The sequence below is a fragment of the Aptenodytes forsteri genome, unplaced genomic scaffold (genome assembly GCF_000699145.1).
Source record: "Aptenodytes forsteri isolate BGI_AS27 unplaced genomic scaffold, ASM69914v1 Scaffold94, whole genome shotgun sequence".
Lineage (NCBI taxonomy): Eukaryota > Metazoa > Chordata > Aves > Sphenisciformes > Spheniscidae > Aptenodytes > Aptenodytes forsteri.
This window is the reverse complement of record NW_008795017.1, coordinates 7,690,026-7,703,866: the sequence shown is the minus strand read 5'-3', so window position 1 is coordinate 7,703,866 and position 13,841 is coordinate 7,690,026. Positions and strand designations below refer to the sequence as shown.

Genomic DNA, 13,841 nt, shown 5'->3' with positions numbered 1-13,841 from the left:
AGGCTCTAAATATATCTTGGAGAATAAAATGACTCGCTTGCATATTCTGGCTTAAGGGCTCCGAAGAGCATGAAAAAAGTGGGACTGAATTATTGAGCATTTCCACCAACCGACAACAGAAGGATAGATGGCAGCTGCTGCAACCAAAACAGCTCAAGGGCTTTTCTGCATATCAGGTGCAGCAGATCAGGCTCAATTTGGGAAGGCACACCTGTGTCCCAGCTGGCCCCTACAAGCCACATTCTGTGCTGTGCTTCTCAAAGGTGTACCCTATCTCCCAACAATGTTAACAACAGTTTCTTGCCAATTAGACTAACATTGTCTAAACTCTTCATTTACAATCACACAAGGAACATTCGCATGTTGAAACCTTTCCTCCGTGCAGAAAAATGATTATTCACAACAGCACAAACATAGTTAGTTTGCCTTGTTCCTAAAGAGTAAAATAATTAGCTGAATAAATTACATAAGCCATCCACCCACAAAACAGCATGCAGATAATTTGTTCTACCAGTGGGAATGCTCCTCTAGTGTCTTCACTGGTTCAGTGACATTTCTTGTGTCCCAGAATTTCACCTTGCAGTCATCTCCACAGCTAGCCAGGTAGTACTGTTTATTGGGATTAAAGTCTAGGTCTCGTACCAGCTGTCCGTGTGCATTTTCTATGCAATATATCTGTCTGTAAAACACATTAAAAAAATTAAATGGTCTATAAAAAGCTAACCGCACTCCACTGACAGGAATCTGTTTCCCTGGAAACTTGCATAATCCCCTTCACACCCGCAGACCTAGAGTTCCCATTGCTAGTGCATAGTTTAGGGAAATCCCAGCTGTTAACAACAGTGACTTGTATAGATTTCTCAGCTTGCACTGAAGCTTTGCTCTTTCCTTGTTTGCATTAGGATCATCTGGAGCTAAAAGGAAACAGTAGTTCCAGATGATTCTAGCACAGCTTTCTAACAACTGTTATGAAATGTCTGCTACTACTAAACCACAATATTTTCAGATAAGAGCTTCTCCACCCCTGAGGAGTTATGCCTATTCTGTATTTATGACATCTAGTTCTCCCTACATGAAAAGCTGAGATGCAAAGGAGGCAACAGATATGAACAACAGTTTTTTATTATTGCTCTATTTTGAACTTATCTTCTTGAGCTTTGGCATTTATCATTAATTTACCCGTGGCCCTTAAACTACTCAGCCATGCTCATACTCATGCATGTGGACCACTTCAGAAAACATCTGTAGTACTACTAACAACCTAGCATCCTTATTCAAAACATCACGTTCCATCAGTTTGCCTCCATACCTCGCCTCTTAAACTTCGGGTTGTTTTTTTGTTTCTTTCTGCTATCGCATTACCAGTTTTATGAAAAGTCTGTACCTGTTCTCATGTCCATTCTCAAAGCCACCATCTACCAAAGTTCTGCTTAGATTTGAGAGTCTCCTACAATCTTCACTAGAACTTGTCCACACTTTGTGAGCTTTTTTCTTTTTTTAAATGAAAAATGTTTCTCTTCAGAAAACACAGATGGACCAAAACTTTGTACTTCCTGCGCTGTATATATATTCTCCTCTGAAGACCAGACAGAGGAGTCTCTTACTGTTAATACCTAACTACTAATACAAAGCAAAGTAGCTCCATAAGGAGCGATTCAAAGTATACCAGGCCTATACTAAGCCCTATCCTGACAGCTATGGCAGTCACTCGGGATGGAGGATATCACCTTGATATCCAACTTCAACACTAGGAGTTTGAGAGGTTAAGGGTATCACTCAAGTATACCTCCCTACCAGGTATTCTGGGATCTAAATTCAACATTTCCTCTTAATTTCTTGAAACATCTTTATGGGAAAACCTTTAAATCTCGAGCATCCTTGCAGCAATAAAACACTTCTTTCCTCCTTTATTGCACCTTTCACTTCTTTCTTGCACTTCTTGCATTGCTCATAAGGGCTTAAAAAGAAATACCACTGCCCGCTGTACATTCAGTAGTGCTTACCATGAAAGCCTTTGGCCCAACTTAACTGTTATTCTGACCACTTGATCCCTTTCCTTCCCAAATATGAATGTTCTTTTCTTTCACTCTATCATCCTACCTACAGCAATAATACCTACATTGAATTTCCCACTTACATCGTAAGATTAAGGCCAGATCACACAAACATTTTCTCCAGCTACTGGCTCCACCTTCTCATATTTTTTCTTCCATATTTTTTTAGAATTTATTCTTGGAGTCTGAATTTTCCTCATACAATTCACTCTCTAAATCCATTCAGCCTAGTGTCTGTCTCCTCTGCTTCACAAGCTCTTCTCTGATTAAGATTGCTTCCCATTCTAGTCTAGGAGTCTTCCCACCAACCTCTTCCCCCCTCTCCCCCCACCCTTCTTTGTTTGCTATGTCCAAAATCATTCACTCCCTCTATCTTACAGCTATCATAATCACACTCTGCGGAAGTAGCTATTCTAGCTACTTCTTTAATATCTCTCCTCTCTTATTCTTTGCTGGTATAGCAGTTTTCTGTCCTTGATTTTTTTCCCCTCTCATTTTTTGCTTCTTACACTGCCCTGACTTTAAACTCCTACCCCTAGCCTAACTAGTCATTATCAAATATTCTCATCATTCTAGACATATTACAGTGTAATTGCAGATGAGACTTATTCTTGCACATATTTTTCAAGTACGTTGCAAACAGCTCTTTGGCATAGCCTAGTACTTGTAAATTGGTTCAAGGACTATCTAATCTGAGCTTCACTTAAAGTAATTAGAATTGTGGGGTTTGCTTTTGTTAACCAAGCTACCCTTTAATTGAGGATCTTGTTAACATCTGGACTATCTATCTTTTATGAAAGTTACTCAGAGTATTCACTTAATGCAAGATAGAGATGCTTTTTCTAATGAGACAGAGCATGAAGCAGACTTCACAGTATTTAACATTTTCTACTTAGAAACACAGGCTTTACTCTTAAGGTCTGCATGCTATATGTTAAGAATAGGATAATTTCAAAAACATCACAGGAAGGCAACTTTCTCCTTTGCTTTCTCTAAAGCAACAAAAAAACCCCCAACTTTCTCCTTTGTCCTTTCTTTCCTCTCTTGTATGCTTCATTTAAAAGAGTCTTCATAAATGAAAGTATACACATATATATGAAGTTAGATTTTTATATATCCTTTTACAGGGCAAAGAACAGGACTTTCAAACCTGATGGCAAGCATACAGGAAGTGACTTAATTATTATATTTGTATTTTTAGCTTTTGTGTATTAAATTAAATAAACCTTTTTGGCAAAAACACACAAGGCTGGCAAACATGGGGATTTATTGCTACACCCCTGAGCTGGCAGGAACCATAGAACTAAATTTAAAGTCATCCCCCTTTAAGGCAACAAAAGTTATTACAAGACATCAGTCTTCTCGGTTTAGTGATAAATTACTATGTGCTAAGGGGATAAAGCGTATCTTAAAAAAGCTTGCACAGGCTTTAGTAGTCATGGCAACAGATGTGCACAACATCACTCCTTTGCTTATCAAAAGCACAACTGAGCAGGGGGGAAAACACCTTATTAGGTATATTCAAAGCCTTAATTGATTCGGTTATGGTTTTGATAGATTCAGTAGTTTCATATAACTAGCAGGCTACAATCTTTAATATAGTATAGTATACTATTTGTTAAAATCAGAAAAGTGAAGAGTGAAACTTACCCTGTGAATTACCTTCAGAGATTAAAGTTACTTTTAAATAGTATGCTATGAAGACAGTTCATAGCATAGTCAGGACTGATGTTAAATCATTTTCAGGTTGAATTACAGAACAGCTTCATTCAAGTAATGCCTATGTATTGAACAAATCATCTTGAGACTTAGTACATAGTTCAGTAAAACTCAATATACAAGTTAGAATTGAAGTTGAAGGGAAAAAACAGAGAAACCCCTTTACTAAATTGTGAATATATGAGCTATGCAAGCACAACCATTCCTTTTATAAGTGATAGCTTTGCCACATTTCTAATCTTTAAAAGAAAAGAAAAAAAATTGTTAGGAGCAATGAAAAAATCCATCTCCAAAGGAGACTGTCTTTTTTAGAGAACAAGACTGCAATTTCTCATTACCTCATGCTTCGTGTATCCCATCCTCGAACAGTGGTATCATTGGCTGTTGCAATCTGTGTACAATTGTGGTGTGGACTCCATCTTCCAGAAGTAAATTTTAATTGTCCTTTCCCTTCCAAGGCTGCAGAACTAGAGAGCTAAAATAATGAAACAAAGCTGGCAATGTTTCTAAATGTAAAGCTAAAATGAAATTAGTTCCACTGAAGACAAAAACTGCACAATAGCCTATTGTTCCAAGTGTATCAGACTAGCAAAATCCTAAGATAAAAAGAAAAAATTAAAAGCTAGAGCTTTTTTTGTATCTCATAAAGTAATTTTTACAAAGGCTCATACAGTGTAGTGTATTCAGAAATATCAGAAGTACCGTACTACTTTATAAACTAAAATAAGCAGTTTCAGATCATTTGTTGAAACAGTAGACAGACAATACGGGCACACGGCACAAATTTGTAGCTGCCTAAAACAGACAAATAAACACACCCATTTAGTTTCATGAACAGTCTTACAAGACTGTTTTTCCACGTCAAAATGCCAAATTTTATCTGCAGGAACAGAATTATAGTGTCAAAGACTCTTCAATAAATATATAGTAGCTTTTAAAAATAAAAAAATCAAGGGCCAGGTGCCCATGCCATCACATACATGCCTATTAAAATAATAGCAGGTACTAGATCACTAATCTACAATCTGTGAGAATTAAAGGTTTCAGTTCCAAAACCAGGCTTGCGTGTCATTGAGCAGAGAGCTCTGCATCTCCATAGTTAGTGAAAAGAAGGCACAAAGTAATCAACTTTCTCTTTGAAGCTGCAGACACTGCAAATTACTTTTACTTCTAACCACTTACTGAAACTGATTGTTTAATAACTAAGGCGGGGGGGGGGGGTAAAACAGTTGCATTTTAATCAGATATAAAATTTATGCAAATTTCAAGTGGTTGGGCAGACAGCAGACTTATTTGGTCATCTTGCAGATGATGTTCATATTTCGGAATGTGGCATTAAGATGGATTTCACAAAAGCAGATTACTGCGCTGGATCTCGTTGGATCACTTTTCTCCTTTACCTAAATCCTAACACATCATAAAATATTCTATTAAATAAAAGATTTCTCAGCAGAAATATTACACTCTGATGGATGAAGAAGACTAACACATACATACTGCTTACATAAACTTTAACTGACATCAACAGGAAAAGACACTGTCAATACAAGACTGCTTAAATCTATTTGTGTATGATACCAATACCCATTTCTGTATTTTGCTAACTTTTTACTATTACAGTTCCACCAAGAATATCCTATTTATTTAGCATTCAGATTGACAATCTAGAAATTACAACTCTTCCACCACTGAAGTCTATGCTACCTAAGATGTGTTGTCTTCCAAAAATTTTTCAGTTTTTTTTTGTTTGTTTGTTTGTTGTTTTTTTTTTAAAGGAATGTAGAATTCCCAGCATGCAAGGTTACCTATTGCTCGTGTTGAGTGATATAACACTCTGGCCAAACCTACTCCTCTAGCACCATTCTTCCTCAAGTACAAATACCACCTGAAAGCCTTTCTACAACTTGCAGGTTATTAATATAAGGAAAAATACTGCATAGGACACTGGACACAGGATAATAAACTGCACTGTTTATTTTTTGACACATACTAGATTCCAGGCACAAGAGAATATGCAGAGCTTGAGTGGGTCATTTCAAAAATTAAACTAAGTTTCTTTAGTAAGCAGTCTTGGCCAAACAAAGCTCAGACCGGGGGGAGAGAAGAGAAGCAAATGTTAACACTGACAGTAAGAGAGTACCAACAAAAAGAGTATCTCTTATCAGGTATTTCCCAAATCTGTTCTTGAGACAGACAGCATCACATATCCAAAATAAGACTCGGGGCAGAAGATCTTTGTCAGCAGTAGACAATACTTTCTCCAGCATTCCAGCCATTTTTTTTTTTTTTTAAAGTCATTATTTCAACTTTTATCATGTAAACTATTATAAAAAGATCAAAATTTTCTTTTCAGCCAAAAGTTTAGGGGTGAGGCCAGCACATGCATCCTGCGCTATTTCTTAACAACACGTATGAAAAACACACATACATGTTAAGATTGGCTAAATCATCCTTGTCTTCCCAAGCAATTCTTAAGTACTTGCAGGAATTAAATTGCATCTTTCCTCATATGGATGTCCAGCTATGTATACAGCCAAGTTCCTAATCAGCTCATGATAGACTTCTGTTAATAAAATGAAATCCCAGAAGTTACTGAATAACTTTTTGTTCAATGTTCTTTTGCATGTCTTCTATGAGCCTGAAAGGAACTGCATGGATTTAAAGAACAGCTAAGAGGTAAGGGAGGGAAATGCTCATACATAAGAAGGAATCCTTATGTAACAGAAGGAAGTCTGCAAGTCTCCTTCCCGGAAATCCAAGAAACGAGCTTAAAGGAAACAAAGCTGCTAGTTCAGAATCACAAATGTAGGTTCAAAAAAACCTTAGCTTTAGTTTTAATTCATACCTAAATATACGGACAGGCAGGCAAGCTTTTTTTTTATCCTGAACTCTTCCCTCCACTTCTTTAAAGGCAGAAAAGTTGACTACAGAAGGAAAGGAAAACACAACAAAGGGATATTTTAAGACACTAATCTCACATGAGGATTTGGATTTGTGCTGCCCAGAAGATGAAGACATGCAGCTCTGAGGGCCTCACTGGATACTGAAGGAAAACAATTCATGGCAGTATTTTATGAACACAGAACATGACTTACAACGGAGGAAAGGGGGGGAAGGGGGGGGGGGGGGGGGGGGGGGGGAAGGAAGCAAGTAAGATCCAATGTCTACTTTTAGACAACAGAATTAGCTATTGTTTTAGACAACAGAATTAGCTATGTTTCTTGCATTGTGCAAGGATCACACATTGACTTTAGAAAAAAGTCTGGACAAAATGAAATCTTGAACAGTGTAAAATGGTTATCAGAATATGGATGGATTTAACACTGTTCATAAGCCCTTAAGTGGATTAGTGCCTAAAGCTGGTGACATAAGAACAATAATAAAAGGGTAGTATGTTGTTATACTATAATTGCATGAGAGCAATGATTTGAAATAAAAATGAAAGGTTCTGAAAAAAATTAAGCAATGCAATATGATCGGAATAGAAATGTATATGTTATCCTCAGTGAAGGAAGGGGTTTTACAAAAGCAAAGTATCTGAATATGAAAAAGCCTATCCTAGCTTTGAAGGACTGATTTCTGTGTATTCAAATGAAAACATCAATTACTCCAACTTATTTTTATCAAAACATCAGTAAGGACTGAGATGCCTCTTTTTCTGCTTCAAATATTGATCTCATAAGGACTGATTTGGAAAGAGGAAAGGATAGGCAGTATCCTTAAACCCCCAAACCCAAGATGTATTAACCTCTAGAGGGTACAAAAATTATCTAGAAAAATCACAAGCAGCATGGAGGCAGTGAATCAATTGTTCATACTCTCTTCCAAAAAGAGAGCTATGGGCCATCAAATGAAGCCTGTAAAAGTCAGATTCAACAGTAAACAAAAGTAAGTGGTTCTCCACCCAGTGGACTCCTTGACAAAAGACACTTGAATGAATAAAGCTTACTTATGTCCAAGAACAGAATAGGAAAGTACTTGGAAGAAAGATCTATTGAGGGTTACACTAATTAGACAAACCCAATCAGGCTCAGAAAAATCCTTGGACTGAAAAGAGTAGAAGACTGTCTGAGTGTTAAGGGCTAAGCATCCAATGCATTTGCTCCACTGAACTTTTCCTTGGACTCTGCTATGGCCATTGTTTCAAGCAGAATACTGGGGCTGGATGGACTCGGGTATGGATCAGCGTAACCATTCTTAGAACTGAGCAGCATGAAGCAGACAAATGGCAGAATTTATCAACTTTTCTACTGACAGCGGCTGAGGGGGCTGTAATTTTCTTATCTCACAACACACTATGAAAAACAACGCGAGAAGACCAGTTCTAAAGTTCTATAAACTTCTGGATGAAATGGTAACTGGAAACATGTAGTGCTGTTCCCTCACTACACTACATTCATCTAATAAGTAAGTTTTTCTATGCATAACTTGGTTTGTTTGTTGGGGCTTTTTCTGTTAGGTAGAATAACTAAAAATTAATAATTATGTCATGCATTTGGAAGTTCAGTTGTTTCCCTCAAACAGACTTTGACACAAAGCATTAGAAAACATCCCCCAAGAACAAAATATTTAGAAAATAGAGAATGTTCTAATGCTCTAATTTGATTAATTTCTGGATAACAAAAAAAAGTACCAAATTAAAGTAAATGCTATATTTCTTAGTACGTATAAATGGTTACCAGTGACACTCAAGCTATGTTCTTATAAGAAAATAAAGGCTAGCATAAAAATGTTAAAAATATGAAGTTTTCTTTTCTGTTAATTAAAATCAATCTACTTGGTAAAGTGTGTAATATTAGCACACAGATTAGTATCTTAGTTCCAAAATTTTCTCGTTTGAAAAAACAGGATTATCAGTCATTATATAGGGAGAGCAAAAGATGCAAATTTCTATGTAAAGGCTTAACAACTGCAGCAATCTACCAAAAATTTATCAATACATTGATATCCTGCATTTTCTTTAAAGAAATGACTTTGTTTCCTTTCTTAACAAAAATGGCCATTACAAATAGAACTATGTTAAATATATTAAGTGGGTTTTTTTTTTAAACACTTAGAAGTGATTTGAAAGATAAAAAACCAGAAATCTTTTACTTGATAAATGAGAAAACATGCCTTTTGACTTCTGAATGCCTTTTTTTTTTAAATAAATGTGTATTTAATAACTTCAGTTTTCTTACCCCTACAGCAGCAGCTGTGTTTTAAACAGAATAAATCACAAAAAAACACAAAAAAGTGAACACTAAGGAACTCTCACATCTTATCTTACCCGAAAGGTTGTAAGACTAAAAATCTGACGGATGTTCAAGTGCATTCTAGACAAGACCACTAAAGAAGCCATTATTCCAGTCATGAAATATTCATAGGTTTATGCAGCACATGTTTATTTGATCATGACTGCCTCCTCAGTGAAGACGGGGTAGTGAAGACATCTTAAACAATTAAGTCCATAAATATTTAGAATTTCTAAAGAGTATCAACTGAAAGAAGTTAACTCATGGTAGCGATTACTAAACTCATTGAGATAAATCATACACAATGTTATTTTTTTTGCTTTTTAACCATGCCCTCATCAACTGGAAATGGGCCACAAATCTGTGCATGCTGGAGGTTGTGTGGGATCTCAAGACAGCCTCAAGGAGATGTCCTTGTAATAAACCACAGTAACAAAGCTATTGAAAGACTATTTTGAGATCCACATTAAGAAGGGATGAGCGTTGTTCTGGCTTGTTATTGACAGAAACAGAAATATTGATGAGGACTTTAAATTCATTGAGTTCAATTCCTCCCGTTGCAGGCAACCACACCATGTAGTCCTTTCATTTCTGTTCTTTTCTCTTGAACCATCTTAAAACATTTTGCTTTTCCAACCAGCCTCATCATACTGGCAGCTCAGAGTAATTATCAGAATAGCTAAGTAACAGAATCTACATATTTTTAAGTGCTGAGTTTCTATCTCACAGCAAGAAAATATTTTTATTCCTTAAATACAAAAGTTTTCTGCTTTATACTATAAAAATTAAGCTAAACACCAAGAGCAGCTAGTTCATCCTCTGAAATATATTGTTACTCCTATATACTGATGATGCATTCCAAGTTTCTGTCATCAGCAATTTCCATCATTTCACTCCTACTTCTATGCAATCATTAAGGAGACCATTAAACAAAATCGATCCCAACACCAACTCTTTAAGAACTGGTCTTCTATCCTCTTTCTGATTCAGTGATTTCTCTTTCCTTTTTCTTCAGACAGTTTTTTTGTCCTCCTTTAATTAATCTATGTTTATTCTAGTTGCAGTAATTATGGGGCATTCTACAAAGTTCTCCACTAAAGTCCACAGTGTATTTCCTGCCGTGAGGAACAGCAGCCATCTTGCCAAGAAAGCATCTCATGCTTATTCCTAACATCCTCCTATATTTGGATACATTTCTTTTATCCAGATAGACTGTGAAATCTTCCCTACAAGATCTTCCTTCTTGCCTGGAATGCCACTGCCAGATATTTTCTGTTCTTCTGAATTAAGGTCACCTGTAGGTTAAATGCTGCTAAAGAATCCAGAAGGGACAAGAAATCTAAAAGGAATCTAATCATTTGGATAAAAATTACCAGAACCACACCTCTACCCCTCCCTTTTGTGAAAACATAAGGCAAACAGAAAAATAGTCTGTATTTTAACATCTCCATTTCATTCTGTTGCACTCATCTGCCATTCCAACCATTCCAACTGCATTTACCTAACGAAGAGTTCTGGTGATTCGGTGACATCTGACCTAAAGTCTGTATACAGAAATATTAACTGTCACCTTTTCAGCAGAATCTACCCAGACCTTGTGGATTGGTTGGGCTTCTCTTGGGTTCAGCTAATGATTATAAATGGCAAAGAATAGCTAATTTAATTGCAAAAGGTAATGATGCAGTGAGCATAAGATTAGTTTCACCCAGAAGGTAATGTCCTCAAAACAGTAATAAAGGAAGTGATCAAAAGGACAGGCGAAGCTTGTCTTAATGCAAATGCAGGCAAATATTCCTGTATTCAATACCATAATGAAGAAACAAGTTAGCAAAAAATGTTGACGGGGGAAAAAAAAACCCCAACAAACCCACAGAACTGTATATTAAGTTATGGCTTGTAAATGTTTCCTATGACAGGTTGACCAGATAATTCAGAGAATGAACACACCAGTAATTTATTACACAGAAGCTCTGAAAATATCAGGAACCCTAAAATTCTTCAGGCTGGTTCTAATTAAACAATGCAACTTGTAACTCCCAGGCAGATAGAGGAGATGCACCCAATAAAAGACTCTAATATTTTGATCAGTGTAGGCAAGCAGAAATTTTGGCCTATGCAAAATTTTAAAGAAATATATTTTCAGTTTTCACCAATATTGCACCTGAGTTTTAGATAAACTTTTTCACAAACATGAGAAGTTCATAAAGAGTAGCATTGGGTTTACCTCTTGCCATTAAAATTAACATTGTCTATAATGCATACGTATCCAAAAAGGAAGCAACTGAAATGTGTTCTTAAAATGGGAAAACCAGTGGTGCACCAGTGTAATGATACAGATAAAGTAGGATCTGGCCCACTGTTAGTTAATGATGATGATGATGTCATTCAACTTGAACACCATAATGTTTTTGACAAAAAGGGAAAAAATTCAAACACACTTACATTTTTATTATCTTAATCCTAGGTTATTGATTTATTCAGCTAAAATAAAGTACACACACACACGGTTATTTCACTTATAAGTCCATAGCAAGGGGAATATTTTGTAAAGACTTCTTCCCCTCAACAGTCCCTACAGATTATAAAAAGTTTACTAGCTAGTTCCTGCTTTGTCACCATCTGCTAGAACCAAACAGCATGTTAGGTGATAAGATGTCAGGTGGCTAAGACATGCCAAAAATGGACAACCTTTTATCTTAATGAACAATAAACACAATGTTTCTTATCATTTAAATAATCTCCTTGTGTATCTGCATATAAAGCAAATGTGGACATCCTGGCAAGAATTTTCTACATAGCACCAACGGTCGCCTTGTATAATCAGCTATAACCTCCAAAGGAACTATGAACGGTTTCCATGGTGTCTCTTCAGAAAACCTTCCTTTTTTTTTTTTTTAAATACATGCCCCCTTTTTAATGCTGGTGAGAGTTGATTTTTTTTGCTGTAGCCTGTCCTGTACCTGTTTTCAAGGCCAAAAAAGCTCTTTTTATTAATCTCCCAGAAAAGTGTGTTTTTACACTCTGACCAAAAAGCATTAAAATACAAATCATGTGCTTCTTAGGGTTATGACATATTTTGCATTCAACAATCCCTTATAAACCGGACATACACAGAAAGAAATCACTATTCAACCAACAGCTTATTGGCCTACAAACACTCCTTGTACATGGTGATAACAAATGGAAAACGTATTTATTGCTACCTACCCTACCAATGCTATCTGTCTTCTAACCAACTTGTTCTCACAGATTTCTCTCTCGCATTCTAAATACTACAGCAGCAAAGGATGGGGTGGAGTGTTACATTTCTTATTTTTCCTCATTGCTCCCTGTAACTGTCAGTCTTACATAATTTTTTGTAAATATAAAATTGCTACAGAATAACAGTTACTGTTTTTTAGCCTTCTACGGATTCTAACAGGGAGTTAATCCCTTAGGAAGGAAGTAATCGTCAAAGATTTCAGAAATAAACACCAGTTGATTCTAGGCCTGAAAAAGCCTATGATACTGGACTTTAAGTTGTCATCATTTTAATTACTAGAAAGTCTATGGTAGGCATTTAAAGAGATGTTCATGCTTTCCTCAGAGTCTTGTTCAGCTGGACTCTGGTTAACTCAGGAGCCCACAGACATGTTTGAGATAGATTTGTTGCAGACAAAAATTCAATGGGAATGCAACAATACTAGTCACCTTAGAAGAGATTCACCTGGCTTAAGATTTAGATGCCTGGAGATATGTTTTCTGAGAGTCAAGTTTCCATGGACTTTCACTGTTAAACTTGACTTTAAAAGTGGTCACTGACTCAGCGATGGAGCAAGTATCGTCTAAGAGTAACTCAAAATTGCTGGGGCAGAAGACTGATAACGGTAAACAGTTATTTCCAGGTAAAATTTTAATCACAAGCAATTCTAATTTGCAGTGCACTCACATGAGATACTAGATTATTTTAGACAGAAATCCAGAGAATCAGTCAAATTCTACATCAGGTCTCTTGAGAGCCTGACTGTAAAATCTGAACAACACTCCTAACTTCTACAAACTAAGGCTTTTAACAGACATTTCAAAATGCTCCTATCTGAAGATGCCACTCAAGGGTTGATATATCTACTTTCATAGTCTTAGCTTCATTAGATGAAGCAGGTTTTTTGATGCAGAATTTCACTTTTGGTTTTTCTTGTTTCCTTTTATCAAATATAAGCGTATAACAGATGTCACAGGTTAAATCCTTAGTTCCTTTATCACTTACTTTGCCTTCTGGAGTCCTTATTTTGCCATTAATATTTGATGCAGTGCAGGCATATTTTAAAAGTAACAGAATAAAAGATATTCTAGGTAAGGAACACTAATTGAAATACTGAAGGGATCAGCAAGCTGAATATTGCTTTGAGGACAGAAATACTGATTTCCAAAATCATGCTGAAATTACATAGTTTGGTGAAGAGTCTAGTCCTCTCCAAAATTATGCAGATCCCAATTCTAGCAATGGAAGGAAAAGAAAACGGAAATCATAGTTACATTCACAAATATTTGTGTGAGGAGGCTAGTTTTGAGGAAAGGAATAGTAAAAGGAAGACACAACATGCAAAATTTTAGTAAATAAATCCCAAGTAAAATAAAATGAGAAAAAAAAAATAAAGAATTTGGCATTCATTACAAGATTCCCACACATACTTATAGAGAGACTGGTGTCGTGGTTTAATCTCAGTCAGCAACTAAGCACCACGCAGCCGCTCGCTCACTCCCCCCTGGTGGGATGGGGAAGAGAATCAGAAGGGTAAAAGTGAGAAAAACTCGTGGGTCGAGATAAAGACAGTTTAATAGGTAAAGCAAAAGC

At 36.3% G+C, this 13,841-nt stretch overlaps 1 protein-coding gene across 1 annotated transcript in view; it reads right to left on the bottom strand.

Annotated features, from left to right (window-relative positions):
- The window catches only part of TSSC1 (tumor suppressing subtransferable candidate 1), an 88,548-nt gene that overhangs the window by 17,557 nt on the left and 57,150 nt on the right, over positions 1 to 13,841 (bottom strand). The window contains exons 6-7 of the mRNA XM_009275627.1: positions 4,112 to 4,248; positions 512 to 679 (exon numbers count right to left, since the gene is read on the bottom strand). Coding sequence (XP_009273902.1) covers positions 512 to 679; positions 4,112 to 4,248 — 305 coding nt within the window. The remainder of the gene's footprint in view (positions 1 to 511; positions 680 to 4,111; positions 4,249 to 13,841) is intronic.